At 31.4% G+C, this 22,166-nt stretch overlaps 2 protein-coding genes across 2 annotated transcripts; both read right to left on the bottom strand.

Moving 5' to 3' along the window:
* Positions 1-2,498: 2,498 nt before the first annotated feature.
* Positions 2,499-9,514, bottom strand: LOC125072433 (Hermansky-Pudlak syndrome 5 protein homolog). The gene is made up of 5 exons (XM_047683060.1): positions 9,333-9,514; positions 8,408-8,518; positions 7,530-7,766; positions 4,661-6,904; positions 2,499-3,930 (listed from the first exon to the last, which is right to left on the bottom strand). Exons 1-5 carry the CDS (start codon positions 9,426-9,428, stop codon positions 3,592-3,594), a joined length of 3,027 nt encoding a protein of 1,008 aa, XP_047539016.1. The 5' UTR covers positions 9,429-9,514; the 3' UTR covers positions 2,499-3,591.
* A 1,219-nt stretch (positions 9,515-10,733) lies between these two features.
* On the bottom strand, positions 10,734-22,099 carry LOC125072352 (hemicentin-1-like). Its single transcript, XM_047682962.1, has 17 exons — positions 21,866-22,099; positions 21,530-21,759; positions 20,254-20,385; positions 19,571-19,657; positions 18,225-18,353; positions 17,442-17,607; positions 16,375-16,565; positions 16,187-16,259; positions 14,490-14,650; positions 13,867-14,038; positions 13,347-13,595; positions 13,205-13,277; positions 12,748-12,953; positions 12,476-12,653; positions 12,068-12,162; positions 11,838-11,991; positions 10,734-10,908 (listed from the first exon to the last, which is right to left on the bottom strand). The coding sequence occupies exons 1-17, from the start codon at positions 22,062-22,064 to the stop codon at positions 10,779-10,781; spliced, it is 2,625 nt and encodes an 874-aa protein (XP_047538918.1). The 5' UTR covers positions 22,065-22,099; the 3' UTR covers positions 10,734-10,778.
* Between the last annotated feature and the right edge of the window lie 67 nt (positions 22,100-22,166).

The raw sequence follows: 22,166 nt of genomic DNA on the forward strand, positions 1-22,166 counted from the left end.
CGACTATATATAGATATTTAAGTGAGGAGCATAACGGTATATGAGAACGTATTACTACCAAGGCGCGACAATAGAGGTCCAAAAAATCTCATTTTTAAATAGACAACTTGTTGAATCCGAAAGGAAATCGATTCGTTGTGTATTTACATTACACTAGTACAATAAAACTGCTATCATAAATTATGTATATAACACAAACAAACAACATTACATTCGAGAATTACATCTGGTATTCAAATTGTATTTCTAATATCAAATCCACCAATCACGATTAAGCATTCAGTTTTATTCCTCTCTATATATGTATGTATATATATATATATATATATATTACATTTTGTGTTACCACTAATATAAGGTACTGATACATTAATTAACAATGTTAAAATAAATATAACCGAATTATTTTACAATTTAAATGAATCAGTCCCAAAACAATCTTTGATGGGGTAATGAAAATCTTAGTGTTTACTATGACATACCCAATGACATTGACATATATGTATACTAGACGCGCTGCCCGGTACTGAGATTTTGCGAACTAAGTTATGGCCAATTGACCAAAACTCACAAAACTATAATAAACTGTTGTGCCACATCTGCGCGTACGTTTCGGATTAATTTCTTTTAACACAATAATAAATATGTCAAATAATAATTTGACACAATTTTAACAGCTTGTCTAGTAATATACACATAAGTCAATTTTTAAACTTAGAATGTCAAATAATACAATTACAATTCTTTTTTTTTTCAAATATTCTTCGAACAAAAATCGTAGATTATTCGTCTTTAAGTCTTTATATAATAATCAAGAAAAAAAGATACATGAAGGTTTTTTATTGGGTTCTGTATTTATAATATTTTAATGTATATACAAATGAAATTACCGAATAAAATAGTTACGATATTACACAACGCCTAGAGATCAAACGTCGAATGAAGGCATAAGCGTTTGCAAAGGTCGCTTTTTAACAAAAATGTCTTCAATATCTATCAGCATTTCCTTATTCTATATATTCAAGGTCAGTCCATTCATCATGAATCTTAAGGTCGGTAGCCTACCTGACGCTATATTGGGAATACAAAGGAGAAAACTCTAGCTAAGGACAGACAATAACGTTACGCTTAACACAATTATTGCCTTCATCCGTATGCATTCATTTGTATAAATGTCGTAAAAGCCGTCTGCGTAAGTTAAGGCTCCTGATTTATAAATTCTTACAAAACAGTACGAAAATGTCTTTACAAAATATCTTTTGCAGAAGTACATTATAAGACTAAGAATTTATATATATATATGCTGTGACTGTATGACATACATTCCAAACTTCAATTGAATTACATAATAACTAAACTATTTTATGAGTGAATTTCTACTAAAATTGTTTACAGTAAACATTTTATTTTTAAACTGATATTTAACATTTAAATAATAAACATACCTAAAACAGATTGTGCTAAATTAAATTTAGTAAAAAGATTCGAAATTTAAATTTTATAAAAAAAAAATTGTTAAAACAGTCAGGTGACTTTAACTTAAAACTAACACATGATGGCACCTTATATACTATTAACTTTGTAATCTGTGACAAAACAAACTAAAGTCAGATCTATGAAGTGTAGATGTAAGAAGTATTTTCGTGTACAAATGTTCTTCAAAAGTATGAAATTTAGGATAAATAAAATAACAAATAAAATTTATAAATCCGAAATTATAGTCTATTCAACCACTAAAGCGTGCCTTTCTACGTTAAATTATCTAATATTTAATAAAATGAACTTAACCAAATTTAAACTTTTTTTTGTTGACTGTACTCTTAGTCATCCCACGCACACTAAGTTACCTTATAAGCACGACCGTCACTCGTACGAATGCAAGCCGATAATAATACAACAAGGAGAGCACGCCTTCGTGAGTCTATAGATCTATAATTAACATAAGGGTTAATTTCACGTAATAGAGGATATTACCTGCAATTAAAAATAAGCTACAGTTGCGACATTCTCGCAATTTATGGAACACTAATTCATACATTTTTAAGAATTAAAACACATAACCTCTTCCACTTCTTATACCTACACTTCATAGTCCGGCCGCTGAGAGAACGCGCCTTGCGACTGTCAGTTAGAATAGTGTAGTCTAGTGATAGAATACAAAAAAAAAAAACGATTGACATAAACTTGTTTAAACGCAGTTCGGGTTTAAAAAAACATAATTTTTTTTTGTATTTAGCCCAATATAAAATAATTTTTAATAATATTGTTCGTTAGTTGAACATTAATTAATTAAGAAGATAAAGATTAATATGCAACTTATTGCATCATCAATTTGATTACGAAACTCTTTGGAATCATCCTTCAGCGGCCTGAATTGAAAACAAACAAATATTTGAACTTCATCAAAAAAAAAACCAGTTGTATTCATTTTAATTACAGCTAGCAACAAATAAAAATCATACTTTAAAATACCATGATAATTTTAATTGGCTTTTATAGTTTAAAAATACATTTAATAAAGTACTAATATCATTTTACAAATACGTATAAGTGATCCATAAAGCTGCTGGGCTAGCTCTACTCAGATAAGTCTTAATCTACCACACTGCTTCTAAGATATACACATGTGATAGAATTCTATGCAGACTTTTTTAACTGAGCGCGAAATGAAGTGAACAAAAAACGGATCGCCTATACGAAATTAAGCACGTGAAAATAGATTCGTGATCCTAATTAAACGACCTCATCCCTTCGAACCATAAAGCTCATAATAAACATATAGCCTATTCCAATTGAAGGAGTACATACAGACGCATCTTAGAATTACATATTCCATTCGATTTGCAAATAGTTCTGCTATAAACACTACAAACAGTTTTATGATTGATATATCTTTATTAATACAACACTAATCCACATACATGACTATGTATTTATGTATGTGTATAAGTATGTCCAGTTTAATTTTACTTCCAAACTTCCTGTGACAAATTCGAAATTTGAAACGCAATTTTTTCTCATCATAGACTATTCAAGATCTCGACCAATGAAATGTCATAGTTGTTTAGTGTACTCGTCTTATGGTTGGAATAGGCTACAGGTACATAAAATAAGCTTTATTTAACGCATTCCCAAAATATAAAGTACGACACAACGCATACATAATGACTTTCCTTTTTTATTTGGATCGTATTCATTTCTCACTATATTTGTTTAAGAATTCCTACATATAATATATTACACTTGTCTTAACATTAATATGCCAAGGCCATTAATTTCAGTGCTACGTTTTGGCAGTTAAATAAAAAAAAAACATCCTATTACTATAAATTGTTAAAAGTTTTTACAAACAGTATCTCAAATCTTTATGTTTATTTAATACATTTAATATTGTTTTAGTGAAATACGACAATATTAAGACTAGATTAGATAATTCGCGTTTTTATATATAAATATATGTATCATATTATTTTAAAATATATATTATATTAATTAATGATAATTTAAGTAATAATTTATAGCAACCCAAGATCTAGAATATAAATTACACAGATAAAAAATAGCCACAGATAATAAATAATACACTATGATTCATTGGAGCGTACAAGAAGGGCACAGTTTGATTTTATTCAAATTCAAACAAGCACCGTGGAATATATGACCGCATTTAAATACCCATAAACCACCGTCTTCGATTAAAACCTCGTTTCTTAATGGCAATCCACATAGTGTGCAGTCTGTGACGTCTGCCATAGTCAAGGCCATCAAAATGTCATTTAATATTGAATTTTCTGAATTGTCAAGCTCACTCGGTGATAGCTTTTCGTATATTTTCTTGAGGCCCCAATTAGGCGATGTTGCAGCGACGGTCAGCGGCAAAGCAGTATTTTTTATTGTTCCATCAGAAGCGTTTAAGAGTATCTTGTGTATCTGCAATTGAAACAATATAATATTTACTATGACAGCTGTGTTTTATTTTTTCTGTTGATAAAATTTTATGTGAGCTCGTCGAAGTAATTCATCAGCAGACGGATACCTCTTCAACAATTCACTGCAATTTAAGGCTGGATCATTTAATGGATATAATATATCATATCTTTGTTATGGATGGGCGGTGTGATAAATATTTGCTGGTAAAATTAGTTTCCAAGAGAAATAAAAATTATTTCAATGGTTCTACTGAACTAGACTTCAAAACGTTTTAGACAAAGTTGAAATTTGTCTAAAGTCTGCATATATTTTGTACAAAAAATACAAGTAGGTTTAAATAACACGAGTAAGCATTCATGTAAATAGGTTTATGATGAGAATAATTTTAAATATATAAATCGGTCCCAATGTCTGTGAGCGGTGATGACTAACATTAGGGTGGCAAAGGCTATCAAATGCCTTTTTATTATTTTTAAAATAGATAAAAAATTGTATTATGTAACACTTCACAGAGCAACCATTGTCAGAGGTTATAAATATATCTTTGCTAATAATTATTATTGAAAGGAAATATTGATTTCAATACATTTTTTTAATAACCTACATTAAAAATTCAATTCAAAATCAAGATCTTTCAATGATTAGTTGATTATAAATACGTAAACTTTTTATAATGCAGTCGATCTCAGATCTAGAACTACCATAAATAATTATAAAATAAAAATATTACCTCATTTCGAGAGTCCTTGAAATCGTACGAACTATAAACGGTGTCGACCATCGGGATCGTTACGGTCCCATCGTATTTCCCATACAGGACCACTAACAAGCAAGAATGGTAAAATTTCATCGTCAAAGCGCCCTTCTCTATCAAGTTCGCATGTCTTTGCATCAATTTGATAGCATTTTTACCGCCAACCGATTTTATAACCATCGAACCGAGATTGTCCCAACTTAGCATATCTTTGACGGATATGTGTTCAAACTTTTTGTTACAATTTAAACATATATTAGCATATAACGTTGCGTATAACTGTATAGCCCTCTCCCAAGTCTCAAATGTAAACTGAGGTAAGAATGAATGCAAGAGACTCTCGTCCAGCATCTGTAAAAGTATTCTTAGGACATTTATCAAGTCTTCGTTTCTTCTTAAGTACAATATTTTCCTCCACAAGTATGGCATTCTTTTGCAAACTTCGTAGCATTGTTCCTTAGTTTGACTAGACCACTGTTGTTCGATGAATTCGTCTATAAGTTCCGAAAATACAGGCATCTGACTCGTCCTTATATACGGCAGTGGAAATCCGCATTCACAACCGATATTCGAGTGTTTCTGAGTTTTTATATTAACAGCGATACAGGAGTCTACGAAGTATTTGTATAGCACTTCATCTTTTATTATCATGTTGAGTAAATCGTATTTGTTTACCGATTCTTTTAAGTAAGATAGGAATATATTATTCGGTACAAATTTTGACTCTTCGACAGCTTCTATTGATATACAATATTTTTCTAACAACAACATTAGATTATAAATTTCGTTAATATCATGGGCATAGTTATCGATTATGGAGTTTAAATTCGTTTCAGATTCTCTATTAACAAGACTTAATCTAGAATATTGGTACAACATTCTGCACACTTTGTCTCTTTCTAAATTATTATTGTCCACTTCTATAGAGCTTTGACTAGATTCTCTGAATATTATATCGTTTTCTAAAACTAATGGTACATCGTCTATTGTAAAATCATCGCGAGGTATCCACTTCGGGAACTTATCGTTTTCGTTTATTTGCTTATCTGGCGTTGGATCGTTTTTATCGATGCTCAAATGTTTCATTTTGTCTTCGAAATCTTCCCATTTCTCTCTTAGCATCTTTTTACTTGAATTTAATTTATCTGATACGGTGACGCTTATGCCTTTTAATGTTTGTAATGCCTCTGGTGGCAATGGTCCAAATTTATTATCATCGGTATTTCTTGCTTGAACATTATCATCTAATTGTGATTGCGTATGATATGTGTTATCCACGACATATATCCCAGACTTCATTTGAGTCGCTTCACTCGATTTCAACGTATCGAATTTCTCTATAACACTATCTAATGTGTGTAATGTATCGTTATTTTCTATTTTATCTCTTAAACCGCTCAATATATGTAATTTGGGCGATAGATCACTCGATAACAAATATTCTTTAAACAAGGCACATAAATCAGCACACAATCTAAACTTACTATCAGCATAGCATTTAACTAGAAACTTATCTAACTTCATAAACCTCAGACTAATTAGAGAGCCATTTGATAACCAAATATATAACAAGTCATTATAAATCCTGCATTCGTTTATATTGTTGTACGCATCAAACCAAACAGTGTTATCAACATCTTGAATATTTAAGAAATACAATGAGTTCTTGCTATACGCGAATATGGCACCATTGAGGCTATATATTTTAGTAAAATTCACAGATTGTTCGTTAACTATATCTTGAGCATTTTTTACAATGAAAATCTCATTTTCATATGATTCATTCGATACAAATGTCATAGGTTGCTTAGCTAGTACTTGTTTAAATTGATGAGTCCTTCTAACCATGCCATCAACAGTTGCCTCCCATAATCTAGATGATGGTCGGGCACAATAAATAACTGTATTAGCGAATTCTTCACCGACGACAAACCTGACATCTTCATCGACAATGTTGAATTTTTTAACTTCAGTAAATTCTTCTGTTGCGTTCTCTGTAACACCATTTGTTAGAGGTTTTTCAATATTAGCGAAGCATGCTCCGAATTCACCGTCTCGTAGCTTTTGTCCAATTTGCCTGTACTGTTCTTGTATTGTATTGCATATATAACATCTCGAAAGTGTTGACACAAGTAACATGCATTCTTTTGCTTCAAGTTGGCAAATACGTGAATCTAAACTCATAATAATCTGCGTGGAACTCTGGAACATTCTTTTTGCCTAAAATAAGTTAAGTTGTTCAGTAAAGATTTAAATATGTATGACAATTATATACGATAAATTTGTGAAAAATCTGCTGTGGAAATAAAGGTAATAAGTTTGAAGAGGATTTATTTCTTACATATTTCAATTTTCGAGAAGTTTCCATTTGCTGAGCTTTGAGTATTCATTTACTATTTCTATGAATCAAAAAAATATTGAATATTGCCACTTCTATCACATTTTGTTTTGCTTCATTTGTCTTATAATAATGTACTGTGCAGAAATATTCCAACCCACGAGAACACAAGATTATATTTTTAACATATTAACGAAAACAAAAAACAATGTTAAAAAAAAAACATATGTTATAAAATGTCTTTAAAGTAATATATATTATAATGACTGATTGAAAAGATTACTATACCAATCGCACTACGAAAATTGGTTCCGTTTTAAACTTTTATTGATGTTACCGTGGGTTGAAACATTTGAGCACAAGGTCATGGTTATTTTAAAATACATATTTGTCTATTATCACTTTCCACATACAAAATAAAGTTTAAAGTTACAAGTTACAGATAGTTACACAACACATAAGTGTAGTTATAGTAGACAACGGACATTAAAAAACCAAAAAACTTACAATAAAATTCTGCAACTGTAGAATTGAAACCTTTCCGATATCATCACCAGTAAATAGCATGTTTCTACTCCACGTCATTGCTGTAACCTCATTTCCTTGGTGCTCCTTAGATGATGTTGTTGAAAAACTACCGCTTAGGGATTGTTCACATTCAGTCACCGTGACAACGCCTTTTCCATTTGCAAAACCAATGTGCCTCTCATCTGATGATATAGCTAATCTAGTAATCGGTCCATCCTGGAAAGAATAACAACAAAGGCTTTAAACTGGAAAAATATCAGTAGTAAGGAATATATTAATCATATACTGTAGTTATCAGCGTATGTATTATTTTTTTATACGTATGTATATGTAGTTGCTATAATACTTTTCCTACATATTTTATAATCAGTCCACTGGTCAATGGTTGCTCGGCGAGATTATGATTTAGCAATAAAAGACTTAAAGTTACTTGAGGTACAACATGTGGCTGCTCATGTAACTTTCAAGTCCTTATGTATATTATGGTTTGAGATGCAGTGTGTGTTAAATATACATGTATTAATAAATATTGTATATATACATATATATTATAAACATTTATTTCAATATAAAGTGACACATAGATTCACTTAACTATTTTCTGTTAAAATGATAAGTTTACAGGCAATAAATTAATTTATGCAAATAAATTGATAAATAAAAATTTATAAAATTAACCTTATCTTTATCGAGCTAAACTTGATTTTTATTGTCACAAAGATTATTCTATAAGTGAGTTCGATGATTGCATTTGATTAAAGAGTGACATTATAATTTTTTCAATATGAAACTGAATTTTCTTACTTAGTCATGAATAGAATATAAGAAAATATTACAAAAAACTTTTTTATACTAACCTTACTTGGAATAAGTTGTATAAATTCACAAGGCCATCTGTTGAATACATAAATCCCTCCACTGGTAGCTCCAAAAGCGATTAACGATTTTGATACATCAAAGCTAGTGTACTGAAAATTTTTAAGGCTTAATTAATTTCAGAATATGATAGAGGATATTTTATAAAGAATATATTTTTCTCAGTCGATTTCCTTTTACATAAAAATAGAACCTATCAGTTATAGACTTAGCATTCTTTTTTTTTATGAATATATAAAATATAATGTAATCTAAAATAGTACTACACTATTTTTTGAAAAAGGAATACCCATAGATTAATTATTTTTCTATATGAATGATTACATTAAAACACTTCTAATCATAACATATAATTATTTTTGTATTCATGTTGTATTTTTCTATTTCACATTATTTTAGACTAGAATTTCAAGATGCATATGAAACACTAATGACAAACACATGAATTTAACAAATTTTGATATACATCAAAAGATTTTTTGTTTAACTTGTGTTTATGATTTTATACAACCTGTTTGAAATGTAATGAATAACACAAATTTAACATGAGTGCCAATGGAGACAGCTGTTGGTGTAAAATAGATGGATAAAATGCTCAATTGCTTTACTATATGCCATTTTATACAATATGTAAAATCTGGTCCATGTCTTTAAGTCTCAGAGCAATTATTTCATTACAAAATTTATGCTATACTGTATATTTTTTAACCAGGTACTTTGAGGATTAACATTAACTTATACCCAAAGAGCTATTAGTCATCCAAAAATAGATCCTTTACTAAAACATTTAATAAAAAAAAAGTTTACAAAAACAAGTATAAAGCAAATAGTTTATGTGAAATCATTCATAAATAATTATAGAAAAGATTATTTTGAGTTGTTGCCAAATACCTCATTAGAACTAACCTTTATTCGTTGAATATTTTTAATGGGATAATTTACGATTTCAGTAACATCGGGTAATTCTTGGAGCATGTAAGGTGGTATATTAAAAAGAGACATTTTATAAGATCATTTTACGATCCAGTTTTTATCATAAATATACTCTAAAATTTACTGATTTCACAATATAAACATTACAAACTGAATTTGATTTACTTATTTGACAGTGACAACACAAATGACAATTGACAGAACACACTAAGTTTGTAAGATTAAATAAATAATGAATAATAATGAAGGAAGAGGAGGGTATAAATTCGATTTAATTTGTAACTAATTAACTAATAATAATAATAATTTTAAAATTGTAGTATTCGTCGTCATTAATGTAATGATAAATCTTTGAAGATAATAAATATGCAATAATACTTAACAGTTTTATATTTGTTCAGATCATATTTTAAATTTCTACTTTTAGTGAAGTCATTATAACATATATAAAACATGCCGAGAAATGCAAATGAACCGAAAAGATTGGTTTTAGGATATGCTAGGATAGAAGGCGCTTATAGATAGAATTTCGTTTTTTTTCGATAACTCGGTTTTGCGTTTATTTACGTTCTACAATTTGGGTCCTACATATTTTTAACCTACCGTTGGTGGTTACTGAGATATCAAGGGCGAACTAATCGTACAGTAAAGACGTTTTTTGCTATTTTCGCCTTTCTCGTGGTATGTTTTGAAAAATTGTCTATTACATGTCTAGTATCAGTTGTTCAGCGATAAGGCCGCCTCTTGTGCATCTTTCTTAAATGTGATTCAACTTTTTGTTTACTGGTGTACAATAAAGAGTATTTTGATTTTTTATTAGCGTTGCTTCTTGAACTAGTTGAGAAATAAAAGTACTGAAAATTCATTAAACCCTCTCTTAGCTTGACATAGCAGATTAAGAACGGAATTAGAAATTGGTATGCGGAATGTAATGCAGGGGATTTTATTGGCCTTCGTGTATCGTGTTCAATATTTAAATATTTTTAAATGCGACGTATTATTAATAAAAAAGCACATCTATAAAATTATCTGTGATTTTGACAGCTTCTTCTCCAATCTAATTTTAAGTGAATGCATTGGGTTTTCGAGATCTTTGATTTCGATTATTTACATAAATTATAAGAATACATAATAATCATTTAATCACAAATATCGCAACAAATGATCTTAACTATTTAATACTTTTAATTACGAATACAACATTGATTTACTAGTCTCAGTGTCCATTTTTTTTAACTTAAAAAGTGAAGTCACGCATACGGTCGAACATGGATTGTAGTCCAGACTTATGCCTATATAATATCAAGATAGTAAAATATTTAAAATTGGTAGTTTACGTATATAATGAACGAAAATAAATAAGAGGTATTAATTTAAAAGGTTTTTATTGAATAATTATACTTGACTAATTTTTAATGATTATAGTACTTTAAGATAAACTTTTACGGAGTCAGGTCCGATTTCATTTTCTGCTACACATTGGTAAGTGCCCTCATGTCTCCGTGTAACGTCGTTTAAAACTAAATTCAGTTTGCCTGCAGAATGTCCCCTAGGAATACATAATATTTTTAGAAACATCATCAAAACTTATCTATTCTATCTTATATTAAAGGTTATGGAAACTGACTGACGATGACGTCCTTTTGACCATTTCGGTAATGCCTTTCTCGATGGATAATATATTTATTTATTTAATTTCAACAGCAAGACAAAATAGTCAACGGCGAAATTACAGTGGTCAACTGTGCACATTCATCATGACCGGCAGAAGTCAAGTACACTCTCGTGCAGAAAACAAGTATAGCCGTGGCGCCTGGATCTAATGGTGTCGGATTGCCTTGCTGTGCCATAACATAGAATCCTCTTTATATTTCTGCTTTATTACACACATACATATTTCAACAAGTATGATATTTTTGCGCGGTTGGCTAAATAAGACGCCATGTACGCAATTTGTTTAGGATGAAGTAATCTTCAATATCCATAACAATATTTTTTCTTATTATCATGATCTTAGTGACTTCAGTGAGAAGTAATGTCATCACATATGAAATGGCCTCCTTTCAAGAGTAATCTTTGGTTGAAAACTAATCAAGAACATATATTTTTTAACATTATTTTACTTCTGGGATAATTATTTAAATGGTTTCATATAACGTTGCCAAAAAATATCGTCTATATGTTTATTAGAAAAATTGGCCCTCTACATGACATGCAATTTTCCTCACGATGTTTCCTTCATAGCTGAGCACGAAATGAAGTATAAACAACACAAATTAAGCACATGGAAATTCATTGGTGCTTGGGTCTATATTTAGCTTTATATAAATGAACTAGCTCACTTTACAAATTGAGACTGGTTACAATATTGTTAATACATTCTGGACAATTTTGAATAAAATTTATCAATAACCTTAAAATATTTAAAGCCTTATTTTCAATAAAATTTACTTTTTAAATGCCGAACATTTAAATTACCTTAACAAAACAACAGTATCTGAGTTATTGGCCACATACTGCCATCTTGAAGTAGGAATAGGGTTTCCGAAGGTAATATCACAAGTCAATACAACGGTTGCTCCAGTTCGAACTGTCAAAGATTTCCATGGCAAAGGTTCTATATATGTAGCCACTGAGAAAAAATCGACAATATTAATGGATGTATGAAAATCGTATTGAAGTCAATTTTTGGTTAATGAGATACTTACCTAGAACATTCAGTGTAACGGTTCTTACAGAACGTCCCATGCTATTTTCAGCTGTACAATAATATATACCAGAGTCATTGGAACGAGCGGAAAATCTAGACGTAAAAAAAAATTAAATGATAATAAATCATAGTTTCTAGTAATTTTCTTTTATACCATTTCATCTTTAGAACAAGCACTTTAAATTTTTTTCGTTATTTTGTGGTAAAAGAAATATTATGTCTATCGTAATCTACCGAATATGTTTTTTTGGATTATATTTTAACCTTAGTGTACAATTTGGTTTTTAATACCAAGTTTCATCTTCCAAAACAGGATTTTAGGACAATTACGAGCAAACAAAGTCAGAACAATAATCCATCGCAAATATTACTATTTTGAGAATTATTATTATAATATAAACCATACTTATGAGTATAGTCTTCATCGGTCTGGTGGTGCTCGTCAAAGGCTACGATGACATCATCATGGTACATGTCCCAATGAACATTTGCTTCAGGAACAGCATCTACGTCACACGGTAGTTCAACGAAATCGCCCTCTCTGACAACTTTAACTTCATCGCCGTTTTTAATTTTGGGTGGATCTGTCAAAAGAAATCAAACTGAGTAAATTTTAGGGCTCTCCTAACTAAATAAATGGCATATATATATTCAAATGTCATTAATATTATTACTCACATTGTACTTTCACCGATAATTCTTGCGTATCCACTCCTAAAATATTTGATGCTTCACAAACATAAAAACCGACATGTTCTTTATCAGCTGACGCAATTTTTAATGATTTTCCATCTACAAATACGCCTTCAGGAAGATTATCGAAGTCACCACTATTTAATTTGTACTTCCATGACACTTCGGGTGTCGGTATACCCTTTAGGATACTGGAAATGAGTATTTAAGGCAAATATTAGTTCAAATACCTCAAAGGTAATTGAGTACTCTCTAAGTTTAGCTTGAATCAGCCCAAAACAGAACTTCCATAATATTATAGCGAAGAATTATTAATGAACTAAATTAAAAATATACTTTAATAATCAACTAAATAAATTAAAAGTAAAGAAAGTCTGGTATTCAATATTGTAATTATTTGGAAAACTTTATAATTGTGACTAGTTATAAAGATATAACTTACGTGCATTGTTGTTCCGTCCAATCTCCTGGTTTTAAAATTATCTCTAAATCGTGCATTTCAATTTTCGGCGCTTCTGTTAAAATGATTAAGAATATTAGAACTTTGTGTTATTAATTATGAAAAAAATCAAACAATATCTTACCTAGACCAGTTACATAAACGTCAGCCGAATAAGTTTTAGTTTCAATATTATTGTCAATTTCACATTTATATTCTCCCGCTGTGTTTATTGTCATGTTATTTATTAAAAGCAGGTGTTCGTCTTGTAAAATACTAATGTATTCTGATTCTTCAATCAATGTATCATTGTGATACCATTTTATTTCAGCTTCAGGATAGGCATTTACTTCGCAATAGAGCCTGCCTTCAGTACCGTATTCTACGTTCATATCTGTAAAATCGTACTACACTTATTTAAGAGTTACAGTTCTTTAATTATATTTATTTATTAATCAACACTATTCCATTATTTAATACTTATATCCAATTTAATTTTACTTCCGATAACAGCTTTGTCGACGTTCAAAACGCCATTTACTCGAAAATCCACGACCAACTATATCGCCTCTATTTGATGTAAAATGTTGTTTATTTGGCTTTTCACCTCTTGTGGTTGGAAGTGTACCTTTTTATCTACCTATATATAATTCAAATTTATGTACCTGTTGGATACTGGATTACTTCAAAGACGAAAGTTCTGTTGACGAACACATCGACTGATGCTTCGTTATTTCCTTCATCATTTCTACATTTACATGTAAGTGTTCCGTTTCTTGTAGTATTGGCGATTGTTACGTAACTTATATAAGTAGATGGCATTTCAAGTAGAGCGCTCTAAAATATTGATAAATTTAACTTTTTATTATAAACGAAACACTTGAATTTATTAAACAAAAAACGGTATCAGTTAGTAATAAAAGCACGATATAAACTTAGTTTGTGCATGCATGATCATGATCATGGTCTTAACCGATGATTTCGGTTTCAAACCCAGGCAGGCACCACTGAATTTTCATGTGCTTAATTTGTGTTTATAATTCATCTCGTGCTCAGCGGTGAAGGAAAACATCGTAAGGAAACCTGCATGTGTCTAATTTCAACGAAATTCTGCCACATGTGTATTCCGCCAACACGCATTGGCAGCTTGTTGGAATATGCTCCAAACCTTAGCCTTCTCTTCAAAGGGATAGGAGGCCTTTAGCACAGCAGCGGGAAATTTACAGGCTGCTAATGCTAAAAATAAACTTAGTAGATAGTACAGGCTTAGATGACAACATAAGCTTACTTGAGATGTTATTTTTTGTTCCAAATCATTTTCCCACCAAATAACTGGCGTTGGAAAGCCGAATACTTTGCAGGCCGTTTTATAACTAGTTCCAAAGTCTATTAAAGCCGGTTCTGGTTGTATCATTTCTGCTCTAGGTGTAAATCTTCGTGGTACGGTTACTAGAAAACGTTGGTAAGTTAATATTAATGTATTAAAAGTATGATGATCAAATACTTGTAATACGATTTATGATTAGAGAGAATTAACTATTATCTGGATAAGCATTATATATTACTAGTTATATCTTGCGATATCTCCTGCAATTAGGGAATGCAGTCCCGGGATCCCGGATCCCGAGATCCCGGGATCCCGGCCTTGTTCCAGTCCTGAAAATCCCGGGATTAGATTTGTCCAATCCCGGGCTTTTCGGGATTAACGGAACAAATTGAGAACACGGCTTGGAGACGAAACTTTAGATGCATTGATGTTTTAAGGTCTTATTTTCGTAATAAGTAGATCTCAACTCAAAGTTGTTTTCTTAGTAAATTTTTATGTTTAAGATAATTTCAAGTCATAGCCATTTTTTAATGTTTTAGAAGACTATTTTTTTTTGTTTGTGCACATTGAAGTGTTAATGATTGTGTTTTATTTTATAGTAACCTAAAGTTCCTAATTGTTTACTAAGAAGTATTTTATGTTTAATTTGTTAGTTTTAAAGATGATTTCAAGTTGAAGTTGTTTTAGTTAAAAAGTTAATGTTTTAGAAGTTTATTTTTGTTTTGGTTTTGTTCACATTGATATGGAAGTTGACGTCAGACTGCTGAGTTTAAATAAAAATGATAACCGATGTTTTTTTTGTCGTTTTTACTATAAATTTTCAATCCCGGGGCTATCCCGAAATCCCGGGATTGTCTTTGTTCAATCCCGTAATCCCGGGATTGAAAATAGGGGCCGGGATTGCATTCCCTACCTGCAATATTTATTTATAGAACAAATTTCACGCACTGACTTGATAATTGCACTTTCAATTATAGGCAATTATGGCTTGCTCGAAAATTTGGGTCAGCTAAGTAAACTTAATTAAGTTAAATTAAGCTTAGATTAAAAATTATTTTATATAAAATTACATTAAATATATAATAAAAAATTGTATGAAATATACCTGAATAAAACAGTTTACCATGTTTAGCAGTTACTTCTCATTCTGATCGTTTGAATTTATAATATTATATTTGAACCAAAAATCATATTTAAATCGGTCTACGAATATCTAACTTAAAAGCCAGTACCATATACATTGTTCAGTTGTATAATATAAAACTTAATGCTGTTTCACCCAATTTGTATTATATATTGCCTGATTGGTACAATTGCCATTACAGTCACTTCGCCCTATAGGTTCTAGGATGAAGTTATTTCGCCTATCCTAAACGAACAATCTATTTACCAAGAATAATATGTTTAAATTAAATTTGTAGTCCTATTGATAAGGTATTCGATTAATATCGGTATTTTCCAGCTATGTCTTCCAGTGAAACCTTAACGGACAGAGTCAAGGTTAAGTAACGGAATAAATTCAGGAAATTTAGTAGAGAGTGACCTTGAACCCCAAAAAAGGACTTTTTTGGTCCTTCATCCTTCGATGTCAGATTTTGTCGTGAAATTAATTCCACCAAAGTTTTAGCTAATATAAATTATGATTAAATTAAACTTACATGTTTGTTGCGGGTGAAGAAGAGCGGTGGTACCCGTTATTTCTTGATAATTCATCTTGTCTCGACATGTTATCTGCATTGAATAAAAAAGGGACATCGATTATCTATAGATATAAAATACTGAAATGATTGATAATTCAGATTTTCGAAAAAAATTTGAGTCGTTGATAATACAATAGAATATTTACCGATATTTTGAAAGGTGTCTGTGGCGCGAAATATGCTTGCACAAGATAAAGACCCCTGCTTTCATCAACTGCGTAATGTGCGATTTTTTTGTCATCGTATGTTAGTTTGTTATCAACTGTTTGTATATTAACGGATACCAGTTCGGACGACGTATCGACCGGAAGTGATATCAGTATATAGTTCATTAGACCTAAAAAAAAAGATGCATTGAAAAAAACAATTTCACTAATACGATAAGTATCTAACTTGGACTGTTCTTCAGAAAAATAAAACTCAGTATGAACTTAAGTGGGGAAAATTTCGATTCTTTAACAATAGTTTCGTTATGTCCCCGATTCTATTCCGATCCATAACAGCAATTGGATCGTCGACTAGAAAAGGAAAACGACTTCACGGCGACACACTTCAATGCGATTGCGATAAAATTACATTTTGTTACTAGAATTGACCCCCTGATTATTCGTCTTCTCTTAAGGGAAAAGGCTTGAATTTACGTCAGTGTGGATAAAGATGATTATTTCATCAGATACATGCAGGTGTTTCCACGATGTCCTTCCACAAGGCATTGATTGAGATTTATAACCAATAATTAGCACATTAAAATTTAAGGATGCTCTTTTTATTGTTTACATTAAGGCCGTAATGATATACAATGATTATAACAAAAGCCAGAAGGAGTGCTCGGAACATTTTAGTGAAGCAACAAAAGCGAATGCAAATTCCCGGTGGTACGTTTCTGATTCCCGGTGTATTAAAAAAAGGCGCGACGTTTTGGCACTAAAGAAAAGTTGGATGTGATTTTATATTCGCTTTTGTTGCTTCACTATAATGTTCCGAGCGATCCATCTGCCTTGTTTTAATAATAATATGTACCAAGAATGCTCGTAGTATTGCCCGTTCATTTGTGATTCTCTTTGGGTGAAACATTGAACAAGCCTCAGCGGAGACAAAAATAAGCACTTTCTCGGTCAAGAGGTACGCTTTCTATATATGACTAAATTTTGAATGTCTAATACCGTAGAACATTTACATATTTCAAAGTAGCCTATAAGACATTGCAAAATACCTGGTATCGGCCGAGATGCAGTTTCTTGGAGACTGTTCGGTTGTAGAGGAGAGAATCCATATTTAAATTGTACTTCACTTTTCCTGTAAAATGTTACTATACCCGTTCCTTGGCAACCTACATCAGTTGTGAAGTCACCTAATTGCGCAACTTGTATACGAATTACCTTAAACAAATGTTTTTTTTTATTTATTATACCTTTACCATACAATTGCCATTATCCAAAGTTAACATAAAAGTACTAAATGGAAATAATTTAATTGTATGCCAAACTTAGATTTACAAGCAACTGCTTTTTCCACTACACCTCCCTCTCCCTGATAAAGCGGTTTTTTATTTGGTCTGTATATTCGTAATGACCTTCAAGGTGTCACCGGGTTGGGGTTTGACTTAAAATACTGTCAGGTGTTGGTAACCCACTTAAGGGCTTAGAGTACGCACGTTCTAAGGATGGCCGCGTTTTGGCCTCGCGTGAGGCCAAAACGCGGCTTAGGACGCCGTTTAAAGATAATTGTCACTTGTGTAAAAAAAAAGTTATTGGCAAGTAAGTTAAACAGGATGAAGGTTCAATGATTTTATATAAAAAAAGAAAAAAAAATCGTCCCGTGAGAACGTACTTATCTTTATCATGCCATTTTTGACTTTATGTTCATTGGATTTAGAGAGGTATTTAAAAATTATGAACCTTGAGATGAATTAGATATACTTTCGCAAAGTAAAATACCTGAGAACATGTAAATAAATGTAAGATATTTCTAAAACATAATATGTCATTATACTCACAAGCATAGAATTAGTGGCGATAATTTTTTCAATATGAGGACTGTCTCCGAAGTTATTTGATATTTGCAATGTCGGGTACTGTCCAGAGACGGCTACAATAAGTTCCTTTGTGTAGGTATCAATGGTCAACTGAAATATTAAAAAAAATACGTTGTTTGTTTGTTTGTTTGTTTGTTTGTTTGTTTGTTTGTTTGTTTGTTTGTTTGTTTGTTTGTTTGTTTGTTTGTTTGTTTGTTTGTTTGTTTGTTTGTTTGTTTGTTTGTTTGCACAGTCCAACAGTGGAACACATGCAGCTTTAACAAGCTGCATGTGTTCCACTGTTGGACTAAACCTTCTCCTTTACCTTCACTGCTGAGCACGAGATGAATTATAAACACTAGTTAAGCACATGAAATTTCAATGTTGCTTGCCCTGTTTGAACCCACAATCTTCGATTAAGTATTAATATTATATTACGTGCTCCAACCGCTGGGCATCTAAGTTCAGTAAATTCTTTAGTTTTGAAGTAATTGAGGCTAGCTTACAACACTGCTGATTGTAAGCTTGGGGTAAATTAGGTAGAGAGTTACAGCATTTTTCTGCCAATTGTCTCTCAATAGCGCAAACACTCCCGGTGAATGGAACGCCGGTTTGTGCTTTAGTTATCTTCGGTTGCCTTGCTGTCCCATCAGATATGTGAGTAAGATAATAAGGATTGCATACAATTGTCGTGTATTCCTTCTAGGCAATTGGCTAGTCTCCCTAGATAATAGACAAAATCACAAACGGCAATGTGTTTTTTTTTTTATATTTCTACAAAGTATAAAACAAAGTCGCTTCCCGCCGTCAGTATGCTTAGATCTTTTAAACAACGCCACTGATTTTAATGCAGTTTTCGTCACTAATAAGAGAGAATCGGGAGGAAAGTTTACATGTATAATACATGCATATTATAGTTCAAAAGAGGCAACTTTCCTGGTCATGGAAAAATAAATGTCCTTAAATCTAAAAGTTGTTTAAAGATCCTTAGTGTACTCTTGTGAAGCTAGGCCGGTTAGCTAGGCGGACGAGCAAATGGGCCACCTGATGGTAAGTGGTCACCACCGCCCATAGTTGCGCCACCAACCTTGGAAACTAACTCACTAGGCTCTAGGCTCACTTACCCTTCAAACCGGAACACAACAATACTGAGTACTGCTGTTTAGCGGTAGAATATCTGGTGAGTGGGTGGTACCTACCCAGACGGGCTTGCACAATTTTTCTGTACCAACCCTACCACCAAGTAAAGCTAGTAATTATATATAAGCACACAGTCGTCCCATTTTCAAACATTACTATTCGATACATAATAGCATTAAGTTACTTACGGTATACTGTTTGTTATTATTAAACTTCTCATGCGTATTGACGTCACTCCAATCGACTTTGGTTATTTCTTTGATGTACTTAAAAACCTATATCAAAAATAATCATAAAAAATTAAATACATATTATCTTTTATTGCACGTGTTGATGTGTGTAGAGTACACGGATATAAGTGCATATGTGTGTAGTGGATAGTATGTTTAATGTTATAAAATATAATTTAGGACTTAGGTCTATGTCCTTAAAGAACAAAATCTTTTTACAATATAGGTAAGCGGACGAAAAAATTAGCCACCTGACTGTAAGTGGACACCGCCGCCCATACACTGGAACTGTAAGAAATATTAACCATTCCTTACACAGACAATGCCTCGGGTGATAAGATGTTATGTACCTTGTGCTTGTAGTTAGTCTGGCTCACTCACCGTTAAAATCCGAACACAACACAATATCTGATGTGTGGGTGATACTTATCCTACCACCAAGTAAACTCGTTTCAGTTCATATAAAACCGAAATACCACTCACTAATTAATCACGAAATCCCAGAAACTATATAACCTATAAACTTGAAATTTGGTACGTATGATCCTTATATAGTGTAGATATCCGCTAAGAACGGATTAATAATAACATATAATTTGAGCGTATTTTTTTGTATCCTTAGTATGATTAATTATACTTACGTCTCGTAAATTACCCAAGTTTAAACGAAAAACATTTCCGCCACAATTCCTGGTGATTTCATAATAAATATTGTCTCTTTCTGTTTGATTCAAATTGTTTCGTTCACATTCGTCACTTTTAAAAATGTTTACCTGCAAAAATATCGAAAGATACGTATAAAATGATTTTGGATTTCACCACACTTATCAAATACATTTATTTTCAATTTCCAAATACGAACTGGATCAATTTGGTCTTGGTTCGAAATGCTGAGATAGTACACGTGGATCTTAATCTAAGGTCGGTGGATCAAATCTGGGCAAATATCACTGAGTTATCATGTTCAACAGTAAAGGAAAACATCGTGAGGTAACATGCACGTGTCAGATGAAATGTTTATCTACCGATTCACCCGGAAAGATCTTAATGAAAGTCTGGGAAGGATCAATGTCGCATTGATGGAACGTTACTTACATACTTAAATATAATCAACAAAAAGATTCATTAACTTAACAAATGAATAAATAAAGCTGTTATTTATATTAAACCGATTAATTATTATTTAATGGGAGAAAACTGACTCCAGATTACCAAGTATTAGATTGAAGAGTGCCTTCGATTTTCTTTAAAAATGTTTGAAAGTGCCAAAATTACAACAGTAATCCCATAGGGTTTGTGGTAAGCGTTAGGGTCATATTTAATAGTTCACATTATCTTTTCTCTGTCGCTGCCTTTCTTTTTTTTAATTTTTTGATTCCGTATATGGTAAATTATTGACTATTTCGTAAAACGCCTAATGTTTTTCAAACACACTGTATACTTTATGATTTCATTACAATCGATCTGCAGTTTTGAATTATATATAGAATTAATATGTACGCAAACATTAAGTTGTTATAATTCTTGACAGATTTAACCGATAATACAGATTTAACCGATATTTCACCGAACAATTTGACGGTGTCTAGGAATAAAGCGACTTACATAATAATCAAAAGATTCTTAATTTTTACAACTTTACTGAAGGGCAGACAGAAAGTCAAAAATAGAAATAATGGTTTTTTTTGGGCAACTTTGAATTCACAATTCACTTGTTTTTTTTAATTTTTATCTTTCTTATTTTGACATCGATTTAATTGATACTGTAGAATGTAATAAAGAAAAGTAATTTACAGTTTTCAATGTAACAGCGTAGGTTTATAATAAAATACTTCCAAGCGCATATAAATCATATGAATAACAGTTGAGTTGCATTTAAGTCTAACTAGTTTATTTATAATGTTATGATGTAAGTACCTGACTTCGCCGTATTCGACAGAGTTGTTTTATATTTTCTAGTTGGCTGTGAGTCTTTGCTTCAGCATCCGTGAAGACGTAGATGTATGATTTTGGTAAGCTCACTTCCAAAGCCGTCTCTATAGCACCTAAAGAATTTTCCGGGCAACCTTGGCCTCCACTTGCGACCATGTATTGTATGATATCAACTAGTTCATCCGGCGTCGGTGATATTAATGGCGGTTCTACATCTGTTGAAAAAATATAAAATTTAATATTAAATAAATTTTATCCAATATTAATTGAACTAATTACAGTAACTTGATGTGCCAATGATCCATAGAATTATACCCTTACCTTCATCGCCAAATGGTATTAAGATGTAATTGAAGAATTGTTGACCTTTGATTGAATTTACAATAGAAGCTATGTTTACTTTCAAAAAATATATTTCGTCTTCCATTGATTTTGTCGTGTCCATTACAATTGTAAAACTCTTTTTACCCAAAACATTTTGAGCTCCTAAGAATAGGAATAAAAATATTTTAATATGCATTTTTGATTATTACTTAGATGGTACTTTAATGAGAGATGATTGCACACTAAAACGTGTTATAATTTCTAAGTGCAATAAACGATAAATTTGTTAAGGCCAAGT

The sequence above is a fragment of the Vanessa atalanta genome, chromosome 21, assembly GCF_905147765.1.
Source record: "Vanessa atalanta chromosome 21, ilVanAtal1.2, whole genome shotgun sequence".
Taxonomy (NCBI): Eukaryota; Metazoa; Arthropoda; class Insecta; order Lepidoptera; family Nymphalidae; genus Vanessa; species Vanessa atalanta.